Source organism: Enoplosus armatus, chromosome 1 (assembly GCF_043641665.1).
Source record: "Enoplosus armatus isolate fEnoArm2 chromosome 1, fEnoArm2.hap1, whole genome shotgun sequence".
Classification (NCBI taxonomy): Eukaryota; Metazoa; Chordata; class Actinopteri; order Centrarchiformes; family Enoplosidae; genus Enoplosus; species Enoplosus armatus.
Window position 1 is genome coordinate 24,750,335 of NC_092180.1, and position 27,591 is coordinate 24,777,925.

Sequence of the window (27,591 nt, forward strand, 5' to 3'; positions counted from 1 at the left end):
AGATATTTGTACACTAAAAGAATATTATTGTCAAACTGATAAGACATCACCGTTCTAACAAAAGAAATAGGAGGAAAGTTTGGAGAATATGTATTTCATTGACCATGCCAACACCTGCTTATGCACAGCTGACAAATCTGCTGACGTTACTGACAATGCTGGGTGTTTCTCATGTACTCTCACACGTGCAGTGCGATGATTAGATGATGATGATGTAGAGGAAACATCTGTACATGCTATCACATGGGAAGGAGAGGAAGGACAAATTGCACAGTCAGGATTTTGCGCTTCACTGGTAGAAGAAACAAATGACAAAGTATCCTCTGACTTCGTGTGTGTCAGTCTGCTCTGTCCCAGCAGATAATTACCACAGCTGATCCCTGTGCAGTTGCTGATAATGTAAAGTGGTTTTGATAAACAGTAGAGGTTGAGGGAACTGCTGATCTCCCACTAAGGCCAGCAGAATTATGTCACTTGTAAACTTTGGTGTAATTATCTGAGAAAGTTTTAGCTTCGTTGGGAAGACTGTGTTGCTTAAACTGAGCAGCTTTGAAGCCACCAGTTTACATTCTCTATTGGCTTTAATTGATTTTTATTGATGGGGAGGTGAAAATAGTTATTTTAACTTGTCATTCTAAACTCCAGGCCTCCTGGACACAAACTAAATGGGATTATAGAATGAATAAGTATAATTTTAATGACTTTCCATTGAATCTGTTACCTTCTCCTCACCGTGATGAGCGTTTATGGTCTGCAGTGTATGAGTTAGGACTACATAAAAATGTCAGACTGCTGGGAATAGTTATTATATCAGTTGTAAATGTTTCCTGTATCAGTTGTAAATGTCGCTTATCAATACCACGATTACCCAGTCTATTTTATAAGATCACACTGTGCTTTTTGATCTAATCAAATTGTTCTTGTCTGTGCAGAGGCGATAGTTAACATGGTCTGTTTCCTCCTGGTCATTCTTTGCTGTGAACTAATCCAGATGTTGTTGTCACCACAGACAAGAAAATAATAATAAAAGCATAAGAAATAAATAGATGAGTTTCCTGTTTACAATCAAGGATACGTGTGGAGACAGGCGGTAGAAAACAAGCTGCCGCAAAGTTATAAAAGCCCATTCCTGAGAACCAGCAATACATATTTGTCCTCTGTGGGAGACACGACACTGAGGCCTTTGTTTCAAACACTATGCATGCAGTCTATTTGAGTCCTAATGTGCTGTGAAAAGCACATCCTGGGCTTTCTAGTGATGTAACACACATGGGAGTATGGCCAACCGAGCACATCTTCTGTCTTTTCAAAGTCGCTGGAATTTCAGCAAACACGTGGCAGTGAGGGAGGTAAGTGATCAAATGTATAAAGGTATAATTTTTCTGTTCCTCATAAGGATTGTTTTTTTTTTTTATTTACGAGAGTCTTAGTAGTAGTAGTATTAGTAGAAGTGTATGTTAATTTTACCCCTGTCCTTTGTGGGGGACAGTGAGGCTTGCTTCTTTTCATTTTCCACCATTTTCCATATGTCAGGAAACACTGAGCACTGAATGAGGCAGAGAGAAAAACATTTTTTGTTGAAAATGACTGAGGGAAACTCAGACACTGAGCTGCCAGGAGATGAGGAGGAAGAGAGCCAGGCAGCAGAGCAGGATGTTGAATGGTCAGAGGAGGACATATCAACTGAGGAGGAGCCTGAGGAAGAAGTCATTGACACCCCATTTAGGACTAGAAGTGACACGTAAGCTATGGTTCTGAAGTTTTAGATATTTAACACAGATTCAAGGGAGGGTAAACAGAGATCCTTTGTCTTGTACACACACACACACACACACACACACACTATGTATAACCAGTTAAAAGCGTGCACAATACCTATATTCTGTAAAAAATCAGCATAGCAGCACCTTTTTTTAAAGCTGGCAGGCTGTCAGCGGAGAATCCACAAAGTCACAGTGCCAAATGGTTCGGCACATAATCCCAAGTAAAACCATGTTTTTACACTTACATGCCTTTTTTTGTATGGATTAAACAAATGAGATATGGAGTGTTATGTAGTGAGCTTTAGCTGAGCTGGAAGACGGATTTTGTTACTGTTAGACCGAGTCAAGTGTTTCCCCCTGCTTCCGGTCTTTGTGATAAACTTTTTGACAACAATCACGTTTCGCTTTTGTTTGTTTCCAGAGTTTCATTTTTCATCAACATACAGTCCCTCATGAAAGTGAGGCATTGTCGGAGCCAGGCTGTTGGCATAGCTTTATTTATCGTACAGCCAACAGAATGATAGCAATCTTTTTCAACTCTCACCAAGAAAGCCGATGAACGTATTACCCAAAATGTTATATTATATTAAAACTATTCCTTTACAGCAAGACTATGTCATTTTTAAAAGTAGAAATATCAAAATATCCCTTTTAAAGATAGAAGTTGAATTGATAAGCAATTCAATACACTTGGAGATTTTGCATTTACAGCCTTGCTTAGTACAGTATGGTATGACCTGTAGCTTATGGTGGCTAATGTTAGCAAACTTTAGATAGCTATTGCTCAGCATATCAGAATATATACAGCAATAATTGCCATATAATAGACATAAGTCAGTCGCTGACTTTGTCACTATATTTGTCCAGGAACCTTCCTAAATGTTTTTATTTTTATTCTGATCTAATGATTTTTTTCTCAGGGTGCTGAATGCTCTTCTGAAGTATTGCAGATACGGCAAACACTTTACTTCTTCCAGATTGGTTCCATTGATTTTTACTGATTTGTTGTTAGAATTCATCTTCACCACCTTTTGCTTTCTTTATTTGTTTTTTAGCTGATTCTGATTGCTGAAGTTGTGTGCAGTGATATTTTCTCTTGCATCATATGGTTGGCATTTGACAGGAAAGCTAAGTCATCTTTTGGCTCCCATGTTGTCCAGTGTATTTAGGTATGGTAACAACTGGCAACCTTACTTTACACCACTGATTACTGAGAGCTTATGAGCTTCCCTGCAGGGAAGACTTTGCAAGGAATGCTATTACAGTAGACTACAGCACAGTAGGAACAATGAAATTACAATGCCAGTTTTGAACAACATTGATTGTGCATTATTACTTGACATTTGTAAATCTAAGAGCTGCTGAGTTAAACACTAAATTCTTAGGTGTTGTGAAAATGTCTTTTTTGCCATGTTAATAGCTCAACCATTAACTGAGGAGGGAAGAGACCTACTGTGCTGGACAAACACAGACTGGGACCCTCAGAGACTTCTCTGACCTCCTGGTGTCGGACATGGGGAAAGTCTACTATGTCAGTAAAAATGTGGGCCTCGGGATGCTTGTACTGGCGGCTTGTGCTCTGGCTACGATTGTAGCTCTGTCCATTGCCTACGACAAGGAAAGGGCCAAGAATGGAGGCAAGCCTGGAGATGGAGCAACAGACGGCACCAGCATGCCTACACCCCCCACCACCCCCTTCACCCCGAAGGAGCCCTGGGACCACTACAGACTTCCGAACTCCCTGGTTCCTGTCTCCTACAATGTGACCCTGTGGCCGCGGCTGAAGCCCAACGCAGACGGCCTGTACATCTTCACTGGACATTCAGCGGTGGTCTTCAGATGTGTGAAGGAAACAGACCTCATCATCATCCACTCCAACAAGCTGAACCTCACCACCTTCTATGGGCACCATGCTAAACTGAGTGGCCTGGGTGAAGCCACGGCGCCTGCTGTACAAAAGTCTTGGTTTGTTGTGAAGACGGAGTATCTGGTTCTTCAGCTACGCAGCAGACTAGCTGTTGGAGTGTCATATGTACTTTACACTGAATTTCGGGGGGAACTGGCAGATGACCTGGAAGGCTTCTACAGGAGTGAATACATCGAGGATGGTGTGAAGAAGTAAGCAATAACATAGCAAAGCATAATGGTGCACCATCATTGTGCCCTTGACCGTGAGAGTTAATTTTAATTTTTAAATGGTTCCAATGTTCCTCTTGGTGGGACTTTAGAGTATTTCGCTTGGTTGATTTCTATTTTGTGTGAATGTTTAATTGGAACATTTTGCAGGGTTGTTGCTACCTCGCAGATGCAAGCAACGTACGCCAGGAAAACCTTCCCTTGCTTTGACGAGCCAGCCATGAAAGCCGTCTTCAATGTCATCATCATCCACAACCAAAACACTGTGGCCCTGTCTAACGGCAGGGAAATCGGTTCGTTTTAGAAACACAAAAAGTTTTGATACATATTAATTCTCTGTAGAAACAGATAGTCAGTACAAAAGGAAATTGTAAAACCAAGTAAGAACAGAACAACATATTGAATTTTCTTTATTTCAAGTAATCATCAATCACAAGATATTTAAGAGGTTTGTTATAAAAGGGATTTTCAGAGCAAGCCACAGAAACATATGTGTTGTGTGTGAGACAGTCTCATTGTAAATAATTAATAACTTGGACATGTTATAAGAAAATCAGAAACTAGATGCTGTTAATGCTAACAGAGTGTCAGAGTCTAACTCTTTCCCTCTCTGAACAGATACTGCAGACTCTGTCATCGATGGCGTGCCTGTCAGAGTGACTACATTTGAACCCACAGAGAGAATGTCCACATATCTGCTGGCATTTATTGTCAGTGACTTTGTTAATATTCAATCAACCCAAAAGAACAATTTGTTGGTAAGATGTTTTTGTTCCCTGCATCTGTTTACATTGCCAGTGTAGTCATAGCTTACAAATTCATTTAGATCATAGAACAAAAACTGTACAAGAAAAGGGTCAGAAGTCACATCATTATGTTCCTGTGACGCTAGAATGCAACAAAAATCCTCAACTCAACATTGTGGACTAAAAGCTGCCATATTCTTTGCAGATCCGAATCTGGGCTCGAAGGAAAGCCATAGATGACAGACAGGGTGACTATGCTCTCAACGTTACAGGGCCGATCCTTCAGTTCTTTGAGCACTACTACAATGCAACATATCCGCTCTCCAAGTCAGGTAGGTCAACTCTGCATCAACATGCTCAGGCAAACATTTTCCTGTGAAGATAGAAATATTAATCTAATTTCCGATATCTCGCTTCCGTCTTTCCAATAGGAAAGAAAAACATGCTGTTCATTATGTGCAAGCTTTGCACATTTGCTGTTGGACATTTTTACCTGTATTTAGAAGGACTTCTTAATTGTAGAATGATTTTGACTTTTTAGATCAACAACATTACAAGGAACCAGCGGTAGTGAATCACCAAGACTAAGAGTCTACAGCCATGCTAGCGGCTCTGTGAGGCTGTACTTATGCACATGATAGGCGCTATGAGGTAAATGCTAACCTCAGCATGCTAACATGCTGATGTTTAGTAGATATAATGTTTCATGTTCACCATCTTAATCTAGCATTTTAGCATGCTAACGTTTGCTAATTAGCACTACACACAATGTACAGCTGAGGCTGATGGGAATTAGTTTTGCAGGTAGTTGGTAATAAACCACAGTAAGAATTTGAGTATTTTTAGTATTTGTACCAACTTTCATTACAAACCATCCAATAGTTGAGACATTTCACTCAAAACCACAAGAGTCAACCTCATGGTGGCACTACAGGAAATGTCAGGGGTTCACCAAAGTCATTAAGATTCATCCTCTGGGGACCATGAGTCTCTACAAATTTCATGGCAATCTATCCAACAGTTGATGAGACTGACCAACCAACTGACTGACAGACCGACATTGCCATCTCGAGAGCCATTTCAGATTTCTGATACATTTCTGATGTCCTTGTCCCCCCCCAGATCAGATAGCTCTGCCTGACTTCAATGCTGGGGCAATGGAGAACTGGGGTCTGGTCACATACAGGGAGACTGCCCTGCTCTTTGACCCCATCATATCCTCCACGGGAAACAAAGAGAGAGTTACAACTGTAATCTCCCATGAACTCGCACACATGGTAGGCCATAACATATCAGCCAAGTTTCTGTCATCACATCAGTTCCAGTCATAGTAATCAGGAGAAAAAGAAAAAATCTCATAAGTAAGTAAGTTAAAATAGACAGTTATTATCAGGACATTCATTTGGTGCAAACTCTCAGCTAGGTCTTCCTCCACTCTTGCAAAGAAGACAGTAATGTTGAAAACATAAATTTAGCCAGAGTACTCAACCTCCCTTTGCAAAAGCAAAGGACAGATGATCACCTGGGGACCAATTAACCCTGCTCCATGTAGGTATTTAAAACCTAACATCATAAGTTATGTGAAATTCTGTGGTTGGGAATTTTCTTAAGCCCCTGCTTTGTCAGTTTTTATATTTCTTGGAATTGAACTTCAGTGCCAATGTTGGCCAAAATCTTAACTCACTGTGGCAGAACTCTTCATCTCTTTTCTCTTTATGTGTTGTGTCTTTTTAGTGGTTTGGCAACCTGGTGACTCTGCAATGGTGGAATGACCTGTGGTTGAACGAGGGGTTTGCGTCATACGTGGAGTACCTCGGAGCTGACTATGCTGAGCCCACCTGGAACATTGTAAGAGCCATGCTTGTACCTTCAAAGACAGTGAGCCTTGACAAGTAAAAAAAGTACTGTTACATTTCACGGCTCCATGACCTCTCACAGATATGGATCAGAAAACCTGTTCTAACTCATCTCTCTGCTTGGCTGCAGAAAGACCAGATCATACTGTATGACCTGCACAAGGTGTTTGCTGTGGATGCCCTGGCTTCCTCCCACCCGCTGTCCCGCCAGGAAGAGGAGATCAATGACCCTGCTCAGATCAGCGAGATGTTCAACACCATCTCCTACAGCAAAGTCTGCTCCTCTGACAGAATCTTATGCAGGATATGACACTTTTACTGACTTTTTCTCAAAAGTATTTTAGGAAATATATCTAAATCTATTTAGTTATTTAATGAGCCCCTATGATTGAAAATACTAGAAAATGCGACAATACCTTACGACAACATAATTTCAAGCCATTTTTTTACTGTCCACTTTTAGGCAGTTTTACTTGATCTATTATCTTTTTTTAATTCCCAGGAAAAACTATAACACCTTTGTAGAAAATATATAGTATGACTGTCAGTTTTGATTCTTTTTTTCCATTCACACAGCCCTTAATGTGGTCACTTCTAGCTGTGGAGCAATATTGCACCATCAAGGAAAACCTTTGCTGTTATGAGAAGTTCAAGCCAACCAAATTCTGGTAGTTTCTGTGTTTGTTGTTTTCAGGGAGCGGCGGTGCTCAGGATGCTGTCCGAGTTTCTCACTGAGCCTGTGTTTGCCAAAGGACTCAGTGTGAGTAGTAACTTTGTTATGAGGCCTCGTCACATGGTTACTGCTGCCGCTGTGTGTGTGTGTCTGTGTGTGTGTGTGCTGGTAGTGACAGTCTGTGGGTATGATGGATCATACCAAATTCATCTTATGGTTAGTCTGACTGGTGTGTGTGAGTAAACCACAAGATTACTCAAGATCATTTGCTTTAAATTTATGAGTCATTGCTTCCTGTGTGAAGTGGTTTCTGTTGGTTAAGATTCTGATAACATGCACAGACATATTCCTAATGCAATTATGTGCAGGTTTAACATCTTGATTACATCTAAGGCAATGTGTTGACAGCTACTGATGCTTGACCTGCTGTTTATAACTGCTTTTTCTTCTCAGTCTTACCTGAACACATTCGCCTTCGGCAACACAGTGTATACAGACTTGTGGGACCACCTCCAACAGGTCGGTACAGTTCAAATCTTCACTGTCACAGATGTGTTATGCATGATTTCACTTGGCAATGTGTCCTTGGGTGTGTGTATTTCTTCTTATATTCCTGCTACCCTCTGTTTGTTGTCAGGCAGTTGAAAACACACCAGGTATGCATATTCCTCACACCGTCCACAACATTATGAACCACTGGACTCTTCAGATGGGCTTCCCAGTGGTCACTATTGACACCCGGACAGGAGGTATCACCCAGAAACACTTCCTGTTGGATCCAGACTCAGTAGTGGACAGGCCCTCTCAGTTCAAGTAGGAATCAGTTTTACCTTGTCCTGTAAGTTCCATGTAGACTAAAAATGAAGAAATTGATTCCTTATTGAAATAAAACTATTACTACTGGCTGAGGCACAAACAAAATAGCTATATATCTTGGAGTCATAATATTGTAAATACAGCAGTGATTCAAGCTAAATGCCAACATAGGCATGCTAACAAGGTCAGATCTTTTTCTTCTCTACTCCCATCTTATCCATTGCCCTTGCCTTGCCTTAGCTACGGCCTTGGTGCACCTCTAAAACACATAATGAAGCAAGAAGATCACCAAAGTTAGCACAATTCATCCTGATGCTGACATGAATTTATGTTTCAGCAAATTTCATGGCAATCCATCCAATAGTCCAACAGAAAGATGGACCAGCAGCCTGACATTGCCATCCCTAGAGCCATGCCTCTAGCATGGGTAAAAAACAATGTTGTTCTACCGTTTTTATCTGTTTATGTCCAGCTACACGTGGTTTGTCCCGATTAAATGGATGAAGACAGGTGTGGAGCAGCAACAGTACTGGCTCCTTCAAAAAACAGGTATGGTCATAGAAACAACCACTGCTCGTCTATATTAGATCTGCATACTTGAAAAGAAAACACTCCCTACCAGATTAGTGGACTCAACCACTAGTCAGTACCATTAACGGAATATTTTGCTCATTTTTCTTTAATATTTGTCATCAGACACCCACAGTCAGATGAGAGTTTCAGGAGAGGACTGGGTGCTGGCGAACACCAATGTATCTGGATACTTTAGGGTGAACTATGATCTTAACAACTGGGATCGCCTCCTCTCTCTGCTCAACACCAACCATCAGGTGAGTCACATGCCCATTCACCTGTCTAAAGTTGCAGTGACGGTTTTGTTTGTACTGTATGTCCACCATTAGATCAGATACAGAAAAGGGTGAGATGTATATTGTGCATTTTCATGATGGTTGCCCACTTAAGTTCAAGTTCAAGTTTAAGTTTATTTGTCCTTCCAACTTAAAAGTGGATGCTGGGTTTGGGTATGTTGGCCAATCACATAACCAATACTGGATGGGGTTGCTGTGTACTTCCTAATGTGCAGTTGCTCTTACAGTATTAAATGTGGTTTCTGAAGCAGCAGACACCAAGATGTTGTGTTTGCGTTACCACACAGGTTTGTTGTGCAAGAACATTTAACATTTAACATGTCATTTATTTCAGGCTTTATCAATCATTAACAGAGCACAGATCATAGATGATACGTTCAACCTAGCAAGGTAAAGAAAATAAGTGTTTAAAGTATTAAATCCTTCACGCTTTGTATGTCTGCAAAGAATAAGAAAGATTTGTTCCCTTTGTGTAGAGCCAAAATAATCAGTACGACATTGGCCCTGAGAACTACCAAATACCTTTCCAAGGAAACAGACTACATCCCCTGGGAGTCAGCTCTGAGAAACCTCGACTACTACATCCTCATGTTTGACCGCACTGAGGTCTATGGAGCCTTACAGGTTAATACTGTTTTACTACTAATACTAATACCGCTCATTATGATACTAACAGAAGTGTATAATGGGAAAGTGTAAAACGATTTGACATAAAATATCTTGCCGATATAATTTCATTTTAGGCATACCTCAAGAAACAAATCCAACCACTTTATGAACACTTCAAGACAATTACAGCTAACTGGACCAAAGTACCTACTGGACACACAGACCAGTAAGAATTCTTATACCATAAGATGTATTTTTTAAAGCAAAAAGCAAGTGACTTACCATTAGGTGACATAGCTTAATTCAATACAATATTTAATTGGGACATATTGGATATTGTCATGCTATGTTGCAGTTTTACCCAGTCTTCTCAAACATCTCCCTTCTCAGGTATAATCAGATCAATGCTATTGGAATAGCCTGCAGTGTGGGTGTGGAGGATTGCAGGGACCTGATCAAAAGCTGGTACAGATGGTGGATGGAAAATCCACATGACAACCCGTGAGCACAGAACAGTTTAATTCACTTCTTTGGTGTTTTGGATTGGACTGTTTTGCAGTCTGTGTTAATTCGACAGCCAGTGAATCAACTGTACAAACGTTGCTGGCAATGTACACACCAACTGTGTGTTTGGTATTCATCGTCTCATCTACCGTATGTTTGCCTTAATTTTGACCAGGATCCATTCCAACTTGAAAAGCACAGTTTATTGCCGTGCCATAGCCTTTGGTGGTGTGAGCGAGTGGGACTTTGCCTGGAGAATGTTCAAGAACGCCACTCTGGCATCTGAAGCTTCCAGGCTCAGGGCGGCCATGGCCTGCACCAAAGCACCTTGGCTTTTGAACAGGTACATGCAACATCCAGATTTGTGGGAGTATCCTCGTTCAAGGTGTTTGAATGAGACACTGGTCTATGCATGTTCTCTACCAATGTACAACACCTTAACTGTTACCTTTATGTATAATACACTAACTTGGTTGATTAATAAGAATTGAGTTGGATACTTTAACTTTGATCTGAAATTTTGTTCCAAAACAAGAAAGCCACGATTTGACAAAGGTTTCACTTGGAGTTTTCCTGTAGAATGATTTATGCCATGAGGTTGTTCAAATGTCACTCGCTTTTAGTGATTTTTCGCCTTATCGCGTTATTCATGCTAATTTAACTGCTTGGCTGTTTGAGCAGCCTTAGCAGAGATTTCAGCTAATTTTTCTTCTGTAATAGATTTATTAAAGTAGTGTTTTGTAAATGATTTCTTTGTAATAACAAGCTTTGTTTGAACCAGGTATCTGGAGTACACCCTAGACCCAACTAAGATCCGCAAGCAAGACGCCACCTCTACCATCCAGTACATCGCCCGAAACGTTGTGGGGATGCCGCTGGCCTGGAACTTCGTCAGAGCAAGATGGAGCTACATTTTCCAGCAGTAAGAGCTCACTCCTCAGAGGGGGGTTTGTCGGAAAAACAGTCAGCACTCTCAAGGAATGAATTAAGGACTAAAGAAGATTTAGTACACAGAATCAACAGAAGCTCTCAACTCTGAGTGTAAAAGTTAAAAATGCTGAGGATTACTTGGTAGAAATGTAACGTCCCTAAGTGCACGTGGTGCTGTTTTTCCTTCATTTACTCACCCAGTTTGCTTCATCATTTCCCTGGATAGTTAGCTTGAAAATAGTCAATAATGAAGCATGAATAACCATATATTAAGTACTGATTATGTTACAACTGTTTTCTGAGCCTTCACATGTGTCCAACACCACTAGACTTTATTTGCCTTTATTTGCAGGCTTTCCTGTAAGACATTTATCTGGTGTTTTAACAATCGAATATGCGCAATTTCCTTCTGCTGACCACCATCATTATATCACTACACCTTTCAAGGAAACAGTATCATTCTTTTTTTTTTAGGTATGGAAGAAGATCGTTTTCCTTCTCTAATCTCGTCAATGGAATCACAAAGAGATTCTCTACAGAGTTTGAGTTGCAGGAGGTATGCTGCCCACATAGCCGCAACCACACACACTGTATTTTCCAAACAAATGCAAAAATTCAGTTTTTCTCTCTTTGTTTTTTGTGGCTCTCTCCAGCTGAAGAAATTCAAGGAAGACAACCTCCATGTTGGTTTTGGCTCAGCCACCTTGGCCCTGGAGCAGGCTATAGAGAAGACCACAGCCAACATCAAATGGGTGACAGAGAACAAAGCCCATGTGCTGAAGTGGTTTAGTGAAGAGTCCACATGAGAACACTCAAGACAGTCCAAATGTGCTGTCAGGGATACGTAATGGATGACACTGTCACTGTAATCTTCAGGAACAGCAAATGGCAAGCCCTTTTCTTAGTAACAGTTGCACAAAGACAACTGATGTGGCACAATATGTCACTGGAATGCTATTACAGAGCAAAGGAACAGACATGATGATTAGTGGACCACATGTATCACCATATATCAGTGATGTAGCGGTAATTAAATAAGTTGACCTCTAGTCCAAGATTGTCATAGAGAAAACCATTGTAACAAGAGATTGTTTTACTCGCATAGCATTTATTTCTACTCAGAAAGGCATTCATTTCCTTTTCTTCATACTTCACATTATATACTGCAGCTTACTATGATGTATGCAATGCATTTATACCATAAACACGAGGCATTGAGCCACTTGTAGAACACCAGAGCAGCTTCAGTGTTCATTGACATTGATTCTGCGAGTGACTGAAACCTGTGACTGTCATTACTGACCCTGATTATGATGGGATGTGGCTTTGCTAAGCAAAAACAGTTTTGAACAGCTCTGGTAAATTAACATTTCCTGCAGCTTCTTCCACATTAAGTCATTCTCAACACTGGATGACTTTACACTGAGAATCAATTCGCCCTTCAGTGGTAGGAGAGAAAGATATTGTAAAAAATGATCTTGAATAAATTAGCCTGATTTGTTTTTTTTTTTTAGACTTCTTGTAGTTTGTCCTTTTTTAAATGTGATGATTAGATCGCAAATCATTGCACAACATTATGTAGTAATTGTCTGCCAGGTCAATGCCAAAGCCTACATGCACTGTAGCTTTTGTTACTTAACTTGTCACTTAACATTGATACACTATCACTGTGCAATGACGGAGGAGTATGACTAGCACAGAGGAGAAACGTCACTGGTTTCAGCCTGTTTGAAACAAATGCTGTGACACTGACAGTTCAAAGTGATAACATGAGCTGTAAAGACGTTTTACTGACTTTTTATGACCTGCATAAAGTTGAAAACAATGAAAAGATTAAAGGAGCTCTCTCAAGTTAATCTATAAGTCACGTGGGAGTACCACACAGCCTGTAACGTCTTCCGTGACTTTGGGAAAACGACTGTGACATTGTATCCAGGCTTGGGCTTGAAGAATATATATTATGAGTATGAAAGATGTGTACGTTAACCAGGCAGGGATGGTCTAACAATAGATGCTATCATGGGACTTTGGGAGTTTTATGGAGTTTGTGGCCATGGTATTTTGCATTGTACGTGCCCTTGATAGTTTTAGTAATTGTCAGGAATCACTTTAACATCATAGCAGGCAACTGTACAGCTAAGTGCAAATATAAAGACGAGCATAGAACATTTTGAACAAAGTGGGAGAACATATTTTGTTCAACCCAACGGGAAAGGTTTCTGCCTGTTGTGCCTGATGTGTTGCATTTGAGGGCTTCTAATGTCCGGCGCCACTTCATTTCACTTCGCTTCATGCTAATGTGGAACAGAAGGTCCCCAAAGCTACTGAGCTTTACAAGCAGAAGTTAAAAAACCTCAGCAAAGCAGATCCAGTTGTTCCAAACATTTACCAAGCATTCTTGATCCTGCGTCATGTCAGCTAGCATGGTGGATGCTAAAATCCATACAACAAAGATGCGTTTGTAAAAAAAAAAGTGCCTCAGTAATGCTTTCTCCAGAAAATGACCATGAAAAGAATGGTATTAGACCTTTAGCTCAATATTCTGTGTCCAACACTGTTGACTGAGTATTTCCCATTGTACAGTAGCCAGTAGCTACTATTACTGTACTACACACAGTTGTACTCTGATCTTAAGAAATGCCAGTATTCAAAAGCATCACACTGGATTAACCCTCAAGACAAGACACAACACATTTAAGACCAGCTGTAGATGGCAATAATTGTATATTCTGTGTTTGAAGATTGTGCAATATCCTGTATCTTGCTTATGCATCATTTCGACAGACTCATCTGCTGGGGAAGTTACAGATCTTGATTCATCTGATTTCAATAGTATTCACCTTCGGCAACAAACCGAAGCTCTTCAGGACACATTTTCAAACGGCAGGGAGCACTGCTCTAAAATCAGATTCCATAATCAACAGGTGACAGAGCCGCTGAATCCACTGAGTCAAAACTAATACAAGGTATGAAAATTGTTTGCTGTCATTGTATCGTACTGTAATTTGGTGTTTCTGCTCTGTGATGTGGCTCTTACCAGGTCCTCAGAACGAAAACAGACCTGTGTTAAAAAATATGCAAGGGCCTGCTTAGGTGAGGTCGTGTTGCTACAGGTACCAGTGAGACCAGAAAAGTCACTTTAACAGATTGATAGAACTCTAATATTTCAGTCTCACAAAACAGCTCGCAATTCACTAGCGCTTCACTTTTCCATTTTACATGCTAAAATGCAGTGATTGTATTTTAGACTGGCTGACCACACAGCATTACTGTGCCTGAACGCATCCTGTAAAGACCCTGGCGGAGGACTGAAGCTGCCGCTGCTTCCACTGCGCAGCTTGTGTAGACACTGTGTCAGTATCTGACTCATTTTCCACCCCTTATTTAGATGATGACGCAACAAAATTCTCAATAAGTTACTTGATTCACCAAAGTTGTTGTTTCTCTTGAACAAAAATGATGATTTCACACTCATGGTTTTAGATTTTCTGGTGATAAGAGGTGACTAACTGTCAGATCTATCATCCTTCACTCTGCTCAGGTGAATGCTGATGCTTCTTTGTTTATTTGTCACATGTAATCATATAAGGTACAATCACAGTCACATGTAATTAAATGTATTTTTACTTAATGTGGTTGGGCAAGAGTTGATTAATTGTATGATCTATGTAATTATTCATATATTATTTTCTTATTCCATTGCCAGACCAAAGTCCAAATGTCATAGGAAGACATTCCTGTGGCAGTTGTGTTGAGATCAAGCACAAAATATGTGTTTTCAGTTTAACCACTGGAATGTCTCCAGTTCTTTAAGCCACAACTGTTTTGGTCAACCAAAGCAAACAACATCTTAGGATAAATGAAAGTTTATACTGTTTTATAAACCCCTTTTTAGCCCATCTCATTATACAACTCTGACTTCTTCACCATCCGATAGCCAGATCTGTATACAGTTGACATTTGCAAATTGTACACACACACACACACACACACACACACACACACACACACACACACACACACACACACACACACAGAGTTCTACTGTAATTCCACTACCACATAGTTCACAGTACTGAATAAACAGAGAGAACACAGGCCAGCTTCTAAAGAGGGCCTTTATTCGGAGCCATTATAGAGGTATAAAGTTCACAGATTAGGCAGGACTCTCTCTTATCTCAAGGCCTTTTTACAACTCAATGTTTTGGACTTTCAGCTGTTTTCCCCGCCCCGGAGATCAACCATTAACTCTGAGCTGAATCTAACAAGGCAGGGCATAAATAGCAATCAGTGTCCCCTTTCTGCCTTCTTCACTGGTGGAGACATGGGGAAAGGCTTCTTCGTCAGCAAAGCGGTGGCAGTAACCTGCGTGGTTGCAGCCATCGGCGCTGTGGCCACCATCATAGCCCTGTCTGTCGTGTACGCACAGGAGAAGTCAAAGAATGAAGTGACACTTCCATCCACTACCATCCCTGGTACCACCACCATCACCACCACACCCTCCCCCACCACACCCTCCACCCCAAAGGAGCCCTGGCTGCGTTACAGACTTCCGGACTCCCTTGCTCCTGTCTCCTACAATGTGACCCTGTGGCCCCGGCTGGAGCCCAGTGCAAGCGGGCTGTACATCTTCTCCGGACAGTCCACGGTGGTCTTCAGATGTGTGAGGCAGACCGACCTCATCATCATCCACTCCAACAAGCTCAACCTCACCAAATTCGAGGGACACCATGCCAAGCTGAGGGGCCTCAACGGAGCCTCTGCGCCCGGCCTGAAAAAGACCTGGCTGGAGGTCCCCACCCAGTACCTGGTGGTCCAGCTCAATGGCCCGCTGCAGGCCGGCAGCATGTATGAGCTCTTCACCGATTTTGTTGGAGAGCTGGCCGACGACCTGGGAGGATTCTACAGGAGTGAATACATGGAAGATGGGGTGAAAAAGTATGATGTTCTTTTTAATCTCAATTTGACGTTTTGTACTCAATTTAATTCATTTGAAATGTTTTGATTAAGTTTTGAGAGTCATGTCATCGTGAGGATTCAAACAAAGTGTAAATATAAATATGTAGTAACGCAGGGTTTAAACACCTAGACAACTGTACAGGCATCACAAACCATGCATTTACACCAGACGTTCACTTCGAAATTGATACCACTCTCGTGTCTGTCCAATATGAATTAATAATATGAAGATATGACAACAGCCAGCAAGCTTAGCTTAGCACAAAGATTAGAAAGGGGGAAACACCCAGCCTGACTCCTTCCAAAGGTAATAAAATCCACCGACCAGCACCTCTAAATGAATAAAAAAAGTTTTATTCCCCTAATTTATAATTAATGGACGTAAAGACCTTCTCTCCGCATGATACATCCCATGGCCATGTGGTTACAATGTTAGCAATGTGTTGATTTTAGATTAACTTCAGTCAAGGATGCAAAAACATGCTTCACTTTGGGGACTCCTAGTGGTTGTATCAAAAAAGACATGATGGTAGACAGCAGTGCATGTACAGCTACTGCTGCTGCTGATATTTCTTAAGCCTTTTGTTACATAAGCATTTCACTAATCTTCTATTGTTTTATTCATAATCCCCGTTCCAGTGCCCCTGTCCAGCTGCAGGCCCCCCCCCCCCACCAGCTACACAGCTGATTGACAGCATAGAAATATTTCAGTTTGTTTTTTAAACATTTGATGTGGGTGTTACTCATTGAGTTTTCATATCTACTATTGTCAGAGTTGTGGCCACGACTCAAATGCAGCCAACGGATGCCAGGAAAGCCTTCCCCTGCTTCGATGAGCCCGCCATGAAAGCTGTCTTCCACATGACTCTCATGCACCCCCACGAGACTGTGGCTCTGTCCAACGCCATGAACTACGGCAAGTTCCTTGTTTCAGTGTCCAGTCAGTGCAACATTTTACATGGGAAACTGTCCATGTGTAATGTTTCCGAGTGACTCAGCTTCAAGTGTAATGTACCTTATCTCAGTTACGTTTTGATTGGTGCCAATTAGAATCAGAATCTGCTTCATGTGTATCATTTGCAAAAATCTGTTTTTCAGTTATAAACAGTAACCACCAAACTATTGGTTATTCATGATCGTGACATTTTTGCTCTCCAAATTGTATTTACATTGTTAAAAGAATAACAATAATAATAACAGAGGGATGTCAAATATGACAGACTCTTAATGTTGCAAACATCAATTTCTCCACCGTATTGTACTATAGTCATACAATGAGCTCATTACTCCTCATTTCTTCCTTTTTAATAAATCTGCTGCTGTCTTTTCCCCCACACAGACCCTGTGAACATCACTATGGAAGGCCAGAATTTAATCCAGACGAGCTTTGAACCCACAGAGATTATGTCGACCTACTTGCTGGCTTTTGTTGTGTGTGATTTTACATTCAATGGGACGAAACCGGGCGCGGACGTTTTGGTAATTATTTATTACATCTCACAGTCAGAGTGAAAATAGGTGTGAAATATCTACATCATTTACATTTAGAAGCCATTTATTTTGCAGTGCATGTGGTATGTCACTATTCTTTGTTTATAGTTAATTACCACTGTAGCATTGTGAGCTGCTGTGTTGAAGCAGACTCTGACCCTTGACCTCCCTGTAGAGTGGAACAAGGGGGAAAAAAAGGATTTTTTAACTTTGATAATCAGCACACTTGACCCCAATACCACTTCTACTACTAGTAATACTGCATTTGCTGTTACTAGTTCTGCTATCTGCTGTTGCTACAATACAGTACCACTGTTGCTACCACAGCTTGAATTAGGCCCAATAATTTCAGCTGATGTGAGCCCAACAGAGCCTACACACAGCGAGAGAACACGAGGCCCATGAGGACTCATGTGCACAATGTATCTCCTCTGAACGTGTTTGAAACCGCTTGAAAGTATGAAACCACTGCATATTGAGGGAAACTGGAGCCATAGTAGTAGAAGTATTATTATATTCATTTAAGAAAGAAATGCATTATACTTATTTGAAGTCATTTTATGTCAGCATGAAAAATCCCTGAAAAATCCCTGCTCGAGTAGGACCACATTGTTTGACCGGGGCACTCTTCGTGGCTCATTTGTTGCAATAGGCCTGCTGTGAACTTGGATCCCACGAAACATGATGAACGCTGCTACAACAGGAAACTAGTTGTGGTTTGAAAGTTTTGGCTATTGCTCTGTTCACTGAATCTTACAGTGGTTTCATTTTAATCAGTGTGTATCTTTGCTTCTGATTTGACAGTTTGTGTAGGTTAACTGGATGATTGATTGAGGTGAATTTGCAGTCACAATGTGACTACAACTACCAGTACAAACAACAGATGTAGAGAGTGTTTCTATGCTGCCCTCTGCTGGACTCAAAGCCCAGCTCAGGTCTCTGGTCTATCAGTTTTTTCTGTCTGGTTAATAAAGCACTGTTTGTGTCCAGATCAGGATCTGGGCTCGCAAAAAGGCTATAGAGGAGGGCCAGGGAAACTACGCCCTGGAGAAGACTGGACCCATACTGGCATTCTTTGAGGACTACTACAACTCTTCTTACCCACTGAGCAAGTCAGGTAGGAACCACACACACACACAGACCAACACAAGGATAGGAAATAAGTTTACAATACTGTATTAGTACTGCTAACCGATATTGGTTTGTGTTCAAGTTGTGCATGTACAGTAACTGTACATGTACAGCCAGCAGTCAACAAATGGCCTCTCTAATCGTTTGTAGACCAGATCGCTCTTCCTGACTTCAGTGCTGGAGCCATGGAGAACTGGGGCCTGATCACCTACAGAGAAACCGCCCTCTTATATAACCCTGGCGTGTCATCCAATGGAGACAAGGAATGGGTGGCAACCGTCATCTCGCATGAGCTCGCTCATATGGTAAAACACTAAAGTACAATCAACGGTGTACTGCCCTCCAACACAAACCAATCATGTCTTCGGTAGTAATTGTATTTAGCTTTGAAGTGTGTTTAAAAACCTGCCAATCAAACGAAGCTCTGTCCTCTCAGTGGTTTGGGAACTTGGTGACCACGAGGTGGTGGAACGACTTGTGGCTCAATGAGGGGTTTGCCACCTATGTCTCTTATCTTGGAGCCAACTATGCTGAACCAACATGGAATATGGTGAGTTTTGTTCTCTTGTAGAAATACGCGTCCAAAGTGAGATTTTACCTGCTGATTAGACTGACTGGATGTATTTTTAAGTCCTGACAACGTGGATGTAGAAATCAACAACTTACTTGGAAAATGTGTCCAGTCATGCCACAGTGCTGAATACAAAAGAATCCTCTGTGTATTTTCCAGACAGATTTAATAGTTCTGAATGAGATCATCGGTGTGATGGCCGTGGATGCCTTGGCCTCCTCCCATCCCCTCTCATCCAAAGAGGAGGACATCCTGAAGCCAGAGCAGATCAGTCAGCTGTTTGACTCCATCACATACAGCAAGGTGCAGTATAATTGAGGGCTACACATCACAGCCTCCTTACCCAATGTATTGTTCTCTTCAAGCCCCACTAGACTAGATGTTGACCTCCACTAAACAAAACAGAATGAATTAAACTGTTTTCTTTTTTTCCCTGGTGACCCTCATCAAGGACTCTTCACACGGTCTTTGGGATCTACAGAATTAAATTCCTAACGAATCACGGATCCACATTAACAGATCGCTGTACTTCTATCCCATCTCATTATCTCACCCACTAATACAGATAATATCCTTCTGCTTTTCATTACAGGGAGCTGCAGTCCTCAGAATGCTCTCAGAGTTCATCACTGAAACAGTCTTTTCCAAAGGGCTCCACGTGAGTACAGCTGATTAAACTGATGAGCATCTAATCTGTACGTGTGGTGAAACTGTCCAGAAGTCAGCAAAAAGTCACCATTTTATTGACCTGCACCTAACTCATGTTGTTCTCCACAAAAGCACAACTAGAGTATAACCAAGAGGTTATTATCTGTCTGCAGACGTACTTAGAGGAGTTCAAGTATAACAACACAGTCTACACAGACCTCTGGAAGCACCTGCAAATGGTAAGATAGCACCATCATCACAGCTGAACAGCTACCCACAAAACCTAGCAGTAGCCATAGACTTTTTGGCCACTGGGGGGCAGCGCAACACGCTGTAAGCACAACACTGACGTCTCACCTTGTAGAGTTCATAAGGCTAAAGTGTTAGCAAACGGTTGCCTATTTAAACATCCAGCTGCGTCCAGTTTTCATTATCAATGTCTGTCTCTTTGGCCCCTAAATTCTGAGCTAAGTTCACCATGCCCATCGCTAACTTGTATTCTCTGTTGTTTGGTGCGGGGCCGGTAATATTAGCCTACAATAAAGGCTAATGTGAGTCTTTTAAACCATTTTTAAGTAAAAATACAACACACACTTCCTGTTACAAATTGAAAGTTGGTAAGACATAGAGCACACCCTTGCTTAGTTCAGTCCACTTGGTGCTACAGTACAACCCGTTCTGGTATGACCATTAGCTTATGGTGACTAATGTTAGCTAAGGACAGGTATTGCTGTGTAATTCACATTACCGGTCATTCGGCTGACTTCATGGCTCTTTTTTTTTGCTTTAAACATTTGAAACATGAATCTACCTGTTCGTCATTATGACTCAAGGATCAATGGTTAACAGTAGAATACGTCAGTTCTCAGATCAGGTGAAAGGTTAGAAATCATGGCACCTTGAAGAAATATTGAAATATTGAAGATATATACATAGTATCAAAAAATGCGTCATACTATTACTAACATTTGAATATTCCTGTTACCAGGCAGTGGATAAAGCCGGCATTAAGCTGCCCCACTCTGTGGAGGTTATCATGAACCGCTGGATCCTACAGATGGGGTTCCCAGTGGTCACCATCAACACCCAGACTGGAACAATCACCCAAAAACACTTCTTGTTGGACCCAGACTCTGTAGTGGACACACCGTCAGAGTTCAAGTAGGAAAACATTGTTAATGTTTCATGTGAATATGCTGAGTATACTGTATGAGATCATATTGAACCATAAGAAACTCACCTGCTCGCTGTGTATACTCTGTGTTTATGTTCATATGTGTGGCTGGTTGGATGTGTCTCTAGTTATGAGTGGTTTGTCCCTATTACGTGGATTAAGACTGGTGGAACTGAACAGGAGTACTGGCTTCTTAACAAAGAAGGTAAGATTTATTTCAGGTGTACGTTCAGAGCATTGCAAGGATGATGAACACAAATGAGTACAAAAAGATGCATTGTTTATTTGTTTTTTCTCCATCCAAACAGCTACAAATACAGACATGACTATTGGTTCTAATGGGTGGTTGGTGGCCAACATAAATATGAAGGGCTTCTTTAGAGTCAACTACGACTCTGAAAACTGGGCGCGACTCCTCGCCAAGCTCAGCTCCAAACATCAGGTATAACACCTCCAGCTGGAAAAGATGCTGCATCACTTGTGTAGTCTTTCTAAATGACTCTCCAAGCCCCCAAACTCACTCTCACGTCGTGTCCTTGTTGACTTTTCAGGATATTCCAGTGATCAACCGAGCTCAAATTATTGATGATGCTTTTAACCTCGCAAGGTGAGGCCATTTTTTTTTTTTTTACAAAGCACTGTTGCCAAATATTGAAAGCAAGAGAGCTGAGCAGCTATATGTGCCATTTTCAGGGCAAAGATGGTGAACACAACTCTGGCTCTGAGGACTACCAAGTTCCTCGATAAAGAAGTTGAATACATGCCCTGGCAGACCGCCAGACGCAACTTGGACTACTTCTTCCTCATGTTTGACCGCAGTGAAGTGTATGGACCCATGCAGGTTTGTGACGAATGGTCAACATTTGTTATACAGCTGAGTCAAGGTGTTTATGAGGGAATGCTGACTGGTTTCTGGATGACACATTTCTCTTTTCAAACAGGAATACAGATTAACAAAACATGTACATCTTCATCCCCCAGGCTTACATAAAGAAACAGGTCACTCCTCTGTTTAACTACTTTAAAGACCTCACCCTCAACTGGACAAAGATCCCGGAAAAGCACACTGACCAGTAAGGCCGTTAACGTGCTGTCTGTTTTAAATGTCTGCTTCACTCTTTTGAACACACATATGTGCTATAGTAACCTTTGGGACAATCAGTGCAGCAGGATCAGGCTGACACATGAGCCTCCTGTCACAGTGTTACAATGATCCCCTGAAGACTGGACACCACTTTGTGCGTTTGGATGGCAAAATGACAAGTAGAAGTGTAGACTGTGTTACCACATTAAAAAATTGCTTTATATTGTAGTGTTTATTGTTATGATAAACCATAATGGTATCATGACTAAACTGTTAGTCCTACAAACCCCCAAGAGCTGAGTCTTAACAGCACTTAGAAGATGATACCTTCTTCTGGGGTATCCAATAGATACGAGGTTAATCCCTGTGGATTAATGCAATGTAGATTAGATGAAACTTGAATTATTATTTTTAACTAGATAATTCCCAAAGTATCTACCCATCCTCTCTCATAAAACTCTCAATCTCCCCAAGCTGTACCTCACATAACCTTCTCCGCACTGTGTCCATGTCTCCAGTATCTCTTTAATGTGTTTACTCCAATTTACTCTTATCTTGATATATTCTATCTCCTGAGTTTAAATTTACTTCTTCACTTACATTCTCAGTCCTGGAAAAACGTTTTACTAAAAACCTGCATTTTGGATTTTACTTGATGCCAAGTGAGTTTGACATTGTTCACCTCATCATATGAGTCAACGCTTAAGAGTTTTAATGGACTCCTTCATTAGTGTGAACAGTCCACGACAGCGGGCCAAGAGAGAAGGGCCCCCCTCAATACGCGAATAAGTGAAATGAAAAGAAAGCCATGCAAAGTGTGAAATGTTCAGGTATTACTGGCCAGATTTAACTTTATCTTCAGTCTTTTATAAAGACGTTTGTAACTAACGTTAGGATTTTGATATTAGCAAGGTGTGGGAAAAATAGAGTAGGGAAAATGTCCTTTTATTATATGTGTACTGTTGAGACGGCAGTATAAGTTTAGGCCCACAGAATTCACTAAAATCAATGACGACACAAGGGAGCTTTATGTTTTCAGTTTGATTCCAGAGGATATATTATAATCTGTTTCACGTGGTTTTAAAAGGCTAACATGAATTATGTTGTACCTGTACTTTATGTAATGTCAACTAGGTTGTATTTTTTAGGTAATTTAGCATTATTCTGGGAACTAGATGAATCTGCGAGCTCAGGCTAATTTAGCATAGTATTTCTTTCATACACACATCAAGAAAGAATATTTTGCTTTTTTTTTACCGAACAAAAAACATCACGTTGATACTGCTTAATGTCTTGAGGAGAGAAACATGACAGTTTTCAAATCTGAAAAAAAAAAAGACTGCTTACTCATGAGAACCTTTCCCATTGGCTCACAGACGTGGGGTCCCCAAGATGTGAGAACCCTTTTCGAACCCTCTTCTGACCCTCATGTCCCTGTCCAGGTACAACCAGGTGAATGCAATCTCCTTGGCCTGCAGCACTGGAGTGGAAGGCTGTAAGGAGCTGACCACTGGCTGGTTCAGAGAGTGGATGAAAAACCCAGCCGACAACAAGTATGTTCATCTCTGACCTCCTCACTTTCACAGGCACTAATATGTCCTGTTTTCCTGAACTTGTTCAATGCAGCAGTTGTTTTATTCTAATTCAAGTATTTTCTTCCATCCCTTTGGCCCCTTATCAACCAAGTCCCGCTTGAGCTCCCTGACTCCTTCCCTATCCACTGCTGTCATTGCCTTTAACTTGTCATCTTTATCAATCGTTCCAGCATCAATCCCAACTTGAAGTCCACAGTGTACTGCAGTGCAATTGCAGCGGGAGGAGTGACGGAGTGGGACTTCGCTTGGTCCATGTACAAGAATGCCACCATCGCTTCAGAAGCTGATAAACTCATGTATGCTCTGTCCTGCACCAAACAGCCGTGGCTGCTCAACAGGTCAGTTGCACTGATGGATAATGTTTGTGTTGTTCTCTCAATGTTTCTGCTTGTTCTTCTTAAGGTCACTTTGTGCAGGATGAAAAAATTAAGTACCTTCTGTACTTTTTAATCAAACTTTTATCATTATGACTAACCTCGCAGCAGGGTTTTGATGGTCCTACGTCAAACAGCAGTAAATTCCACACATCCTCATTGTGAGTGTGTTTCAGGTATCTGGAGTTTTGTCTGGACCCACAGAAGATCCGTAAGCAGGATGCCACCTCCACCATTGTTTACATTGCTACTAACCCCATCGGTCAGCCTCTGGCATGGGACTTCGTCAGAGCCAACTGGGACCATATATTCAATGAGTGAGTTTTCCATATGCACACACGTATATATACCACCTGCTGTTACAGTAAACTCAGTTGGTAGAGGAATGCAGTGTCAGGGTTAAACATGTTGCAATGGAGGCAAAATATGTATTCATGGTGCTGTAGGGTGGTGCTGTAGTGCTGTAGTCTGGTGGTGTTGGGCCAACACTTTAGTCCAAACTGAATGTTTGCATGTTAAGCATGCTAAACTAAGATGGTGAACATGGTGAAAATTATACCTACAACATCAGCAGGTTAGCATTGTCATTGTGAGCATGTTAGCACGCTGACATTAGCATACTGAGTACAGCCTCACTGGGCCGCTGGCATGGCTGCAGACTCTCAGTCTTGATATCAAAGAGTCCAACCAAAAGCTTTGGTTACACAGCCTGTCTTGTTTTTGCCTTTTCTTCAGCTATGGTGGTGGATCATTTTCCTTTGGAAGACTGATTGATGGAGTGAGCCAACGATTCTCCACTGACTTTGAGTACAAGCAGGTACCGTTTCTCTAACATTTGTTGTTGCTTTCTGTATCGATCCAATGTTTCACTTGATCATTTGTGAGTAAATTTGTAGTAATAACTAGACTGCCAGGTAATGTACACCAGGTATGGTGGTGAGGATACAGAAGATTCTAGATATACAATAATGTAATTCTAGATACGGAATTGAATTCCAGTAACCCCCCACCCCCCCCCTCTCTTTCGCCAGTTGCTGCAGTTCAAAGAAGACAACGCAGGGCAGTTCGGCTCGGCCACCTCGTCTCTTGAGCAGGCGCTGGAGAGAACCAAGGCCAACATCAACTGGGTGGCCATGAACAAGGAACAGGTGCACAATTGGTTCACCAGCGAAGCTTCTTCTCCACTTTAACACCACTATGCAGTTTTCAAATGTAGACTGTTCTACTGACTTTTACTCCAGCTGTAACCAAATGTATTATTATAGATGTCCTGAATGTGATGGAACTTTTTTAAGTGTATAGTTTTGATTAAGCCTTTTTATGAATAAAGACTATTTGATACCAAAATCTGTTGTATGTGGGAAATATGTTTTAATATTGTATCGACTGTCAGCGTTTGAAAGACTTCAGAGGAATTTCAAGATTTGAAATAATTGTCACAACACAAAAGTGTGATAGTCTGTTCTCACCTCATCCCCATATTTTTACATATTCTATAGATGCCAGTCAATGAGATAAAAGCCATTTTGTGATATTTTGAACCTCCATACTCAGGACTGTAGGTGCTACAGGGAAAACAAAGCCCATTTGAATTTAAAATGCCTGACTGAAAATAAATATCCACAAAGTTTCAGTTATTGAAAGCTAAGCAGCTCCAGGCACCTGGACAAGATCACAGATTACAGTGTTGACATAGCAGCAGTGTAAAACATCAGTTCACAAACTGGGCCAGCCATCTTCAATGACACAGACATAACACACTGACTGTCTTTTTCCATATTAAGTTCTGGGTGATGTGGACACTGCAGAGAAACACCTTCTAACAGGAAGTGACAATCAGAACTGGGAGTGAAACAAAAACAATTCAATTCAACATTCAACTTTCTAAACTCAGTCCAGGGCCAGTTATTTATCATGAGGTTTCTTTCATGGTCTGAACCACCAGCCATGTTTACACAGGATAGAAAAGGTGCCAATTAACTGGCCCTGGTTCAGCTGCCACTTCTCTCAGTGGGGGTCTTTCCTTAAAGACTTTAGAGGGGATGTGCTCCCTGTTTAGCACCTCTTTGTCCCCCCGACAGCTGCAGTGTTTGTGTAAGGAAGTGGAGGCCAAGCACCAAGTCTGTAGGATTTCATTTGTTTACTTTGTAAAAATGATCACGTAAAAACAACAACAAACAATTAAGGGTTATTTTTGATAAATAATGTTTATTCTGTTCACATGGTGAAAGCTCAATAAATTAAAGCACAGTTCTATATACAAAAACACAAAACAAATCACAGAACTATATTTTGTTCAAAATAACAAAAATGAGACGTTTTGTCCATAAATCAGTGTTAGAAGTCATTGTTGCAATGAAAATAGTCCAGTAGAGGGGACTGATCGCCGTCTCTTTCAGCAATGTCCAGAGAAGGTGGCATCATGTAGCTGCTGCTGCTGTGGCATCCAGTACTGCTCGCTGGAGAAGCAAGCTCCACTAGAAACCTGACAATAGAAAACAGATTTTGGTCATGAACTCATTCAACTGTAAATGAACAGGTTATGAAGAAGCAAAGCTTAGAATCATTGAAATGCATGTAATTGTGTGGCCATGATATGAACGTACCTGATAAGAGGGCTGCAGAGAGGACAGCTGGACTGTGCTCGTGGTGCTACAGTCTGGTTCTTGTGGGCTGTAGCTGGCTGTTGGCTGACCCAGGAACTGGTTGAGGGTTTGGGGCTGCTCCACAAAGTCCAAGGATCTCCTCTGCTCCAGCGCCTCCTCGCTGAGGCCCAGCTGAGCCGACAGGTAGGAGATGTAGCGGATGGTGAGGCGCAGTGTGTCGATCTTTGTCAGGGTCTGTCCGGCTGGCGCCGCGGAGGGGGGCAGGTACGTCCTGAGGTGATGCATGGCCTTTGTCAGGTCCCTCATCCTCAGCTTCTCCCTCTCGCTGGCTGTCTGGCGCTTCTTCCCCGGATACCTGGACCTGGATCTCTTTGTGGTGGAGGAGGTGGTTGCGGGGGATCTGGAGCAGGGCAGAGTCTGTGTCTCATGGGTAAGAGGAGGTGCTGCCGGGCTGCCGAAGAGGAAACAGTCCAAAGCGTTTTGCTCGTTTCCGGCCGCCTGGCGGGAGGTGGGGGAGAAGCTGAAGGAGTCCACAGAAGATGTGGGAGACAGACTGCTGCAAGCGCTGAAGTAACCAGGGTCTGAGGAAGGATCATAGGCCAGAGGCTCAAAAGACTTGTCCAGGAGGGACTCGCAGTCAAACAGGAAAGAGTTGTCTTGGAGCTGGAGAGGAGAGCAGTAGGACACCTCCATGGCTGCGGTTGTAGTCGTAGATGTAGTTGTAGTTGGTGCTGTGGTTGTAAGCTCTTCCTGAGCAGTGAGCTGTCAGTGTGTTGCTGGTAAGGCAGGCAGAGGATAGTGAGGAGGACCAGGCAGCCTGGCCCATATATGTGGTGGGAGGTGCGAAGTTGCACCTCCGGGCAGCCACCTCAGGTCCTGAGAAGCTCTGGGAGCAGCGCTGACACCTAGGCCGGGGGGTCTCATGGGAAACTGGGCAGCTCCAGGTCAAGGTGTGACCTGGCAGCTCGCACAGGCATCATAAAGTAGACAAATTCACACTATGCGCTCCTGCAGCCTGGGAACACCACCCTGCCATGACAGGGGCTGTACCTGGGC

At 41.9% G+C, this 27,591-nt stretch overlaps 3 protein-coding genes across 4 annotated transcripts; 2 read left to right on the forward strand and 1 right to left on the reverse strand.

Annotated features, from left to right (window-relative positions):
• The first annotated feature begins 3,276 nt into the window (after nt 1-3,276).
• On the forward strand, nt 3,277-12,727 carry LOC139288940 (aminopeptidase N-like). The gene is made up of 20 exons (XM_070910412.1): nt 3,277-3,881; nt 4,050-4,192; nt 4,518-4,657; nt 4,851-4,977; nt 5,768-5,922; nt 6,380-6,493; nt 6,632-6,775; nt 7,196-7,261; nt 7,628-7,693; nt 7,812-7,987; nt 8,463-8,539; nt 8,687-8,820; nt 9,194-9,249; nt 9,336-9,483; nt 9,603-9,694; nt 9,859-9,969; nt 10,148-10,315; nt 10,754-10,894; nt 11,377-11,458; nt 11,556-12,727. Exons 1-20 carry the CDS (start codon nt 3,277-3,279, stop codon nt 11,706-11,708), a joined length of 2,898 nt encoding a protein of 965 aa, XP_070766513.1. The 3' UTR covers nt 11,709-12,727.
• Nucleotides 12,728-15,226: 2,499 nt separating this feature from the next.
• Nucleotides 15,227-25,237, forward strand: LOC139291076 (aminopeptidase Ey-like). 2 transcript variants are annotated; one of them, XM_070923802.1, is made up of 20 exons: nt 15,227-15,840; nt 16,635-16,801; nt 17,225-17,340; nt 18,343-18,469; nt 18,634-18,788; nt 18,920-19,033; nt 19,214-19,357; nt 19,647-19,712; nt 19,876-19,941; nt 20,691-20,863; nt 21,005-21,081; nt 21,185-21,318; nt 21,428-21,483; nt 21,570-21,717; nt 21,858-21,949; nt 23,403-23,513; nt 23,726-23,893; nt 24,106-24,246; nt 24,665-24,746; nt 24,961-25,237. In XM_070923802.1, exons 1-20 carry the CDS (start codon nt 15,227-15,229, stop codon nt 25,117-25,119), a joined length of 2,910 nt encoding a protein of 969 aa, XP_070779903.1. In that variant the 3' UTR covers nt 25,120-25,237. The 2 variants fall into 2 exon arrangements, with proteins under 2 accessions (XP_070779903.1, XP_070772420.1); XM_070916319.1 differs by having other exon boundaries at nt 16,635-16,777; nt 17,201-17,340.
• A 1,087-nt stretch (nt 25,238-26,324) lies between these two features.
• On the reverse strand, nt 26,325-27,228 carry LOC139285965 (mesoderm posterior protein 1-like). The gene is made up of 2 exons (XM_070906626.1): nt 26,536-27,228; nt 26,325-26,414 (listed from the first exon to the last, which is right to left on the reverse strand). Exons 1-2 carry the CDS (start codon nt 27,226-27,228, stop codon nt 26,325-26,327), a joined length of 783 nt encoding a protein of 260 aa, XP_070762727.1.
• Nucleotides 27,229-27,591: the final 363 nt, after the last annotated feature.

Bases quoted from the DNA above. Each gene is read 5' to 3' on its own strand.
- LOC139291076 (XM_070923802.1), top strand. From the start codon at position 15,227: ATGGGGAAAGGCTTCTTCGTCAGCAAAGCGGTGGCAGTAACCTGCGTG. The intron at 16,802-17,224 runs GTCAGTGCAACA...TCACTATGGAAG, and splicing joins GTTCCTTGTTTCAGTGTCCA to GCCAGAATTTAATCCAGACG. The intron at 19,942-20,690 runs GTAAGATAGCAC...TCCTGTTACCAG, and splicing joins TCTGGAAGCACCTGCAAATG to GCAGTGGATAAAGCCGGCAT.
- LOC139288940 (XM_070910412.1), top strand. From the start codon at position 3,277: ATGGGGAAAGTCTACTATGTCAGTAAAAATGTGGGCCTCGGGATGCTT. The intron at 8,821-9,193 runs GTGAGTCACATG...CATTTATTTCAG, and splicing joins TGCTCAACACCAACCATCAG to GCTTTATCAATCATTAACAG. The intron at 9,695-9,858 runs GTAAGAATTCTT...CTCCCTTCTCAG, and splicing joins CCTACTGGACACACAGACCA to GTATAATCAGATCAATGCTA.
- LOC139285965 (XM_070906626.1), bottom strand. From the start codon at position 27,228: ATGGAGGTGTCCTACTGCTCTCCTCTCCAGCTCCAAGACAACTCTTTC. The intron at 26,415-26,535 runs GTACGTTCATAT...TTCTATTGTCAG, and splicing joins CTCTGCAGCCCTCTTATCAG to GTTTCTAGTGGAGCTTGCTT.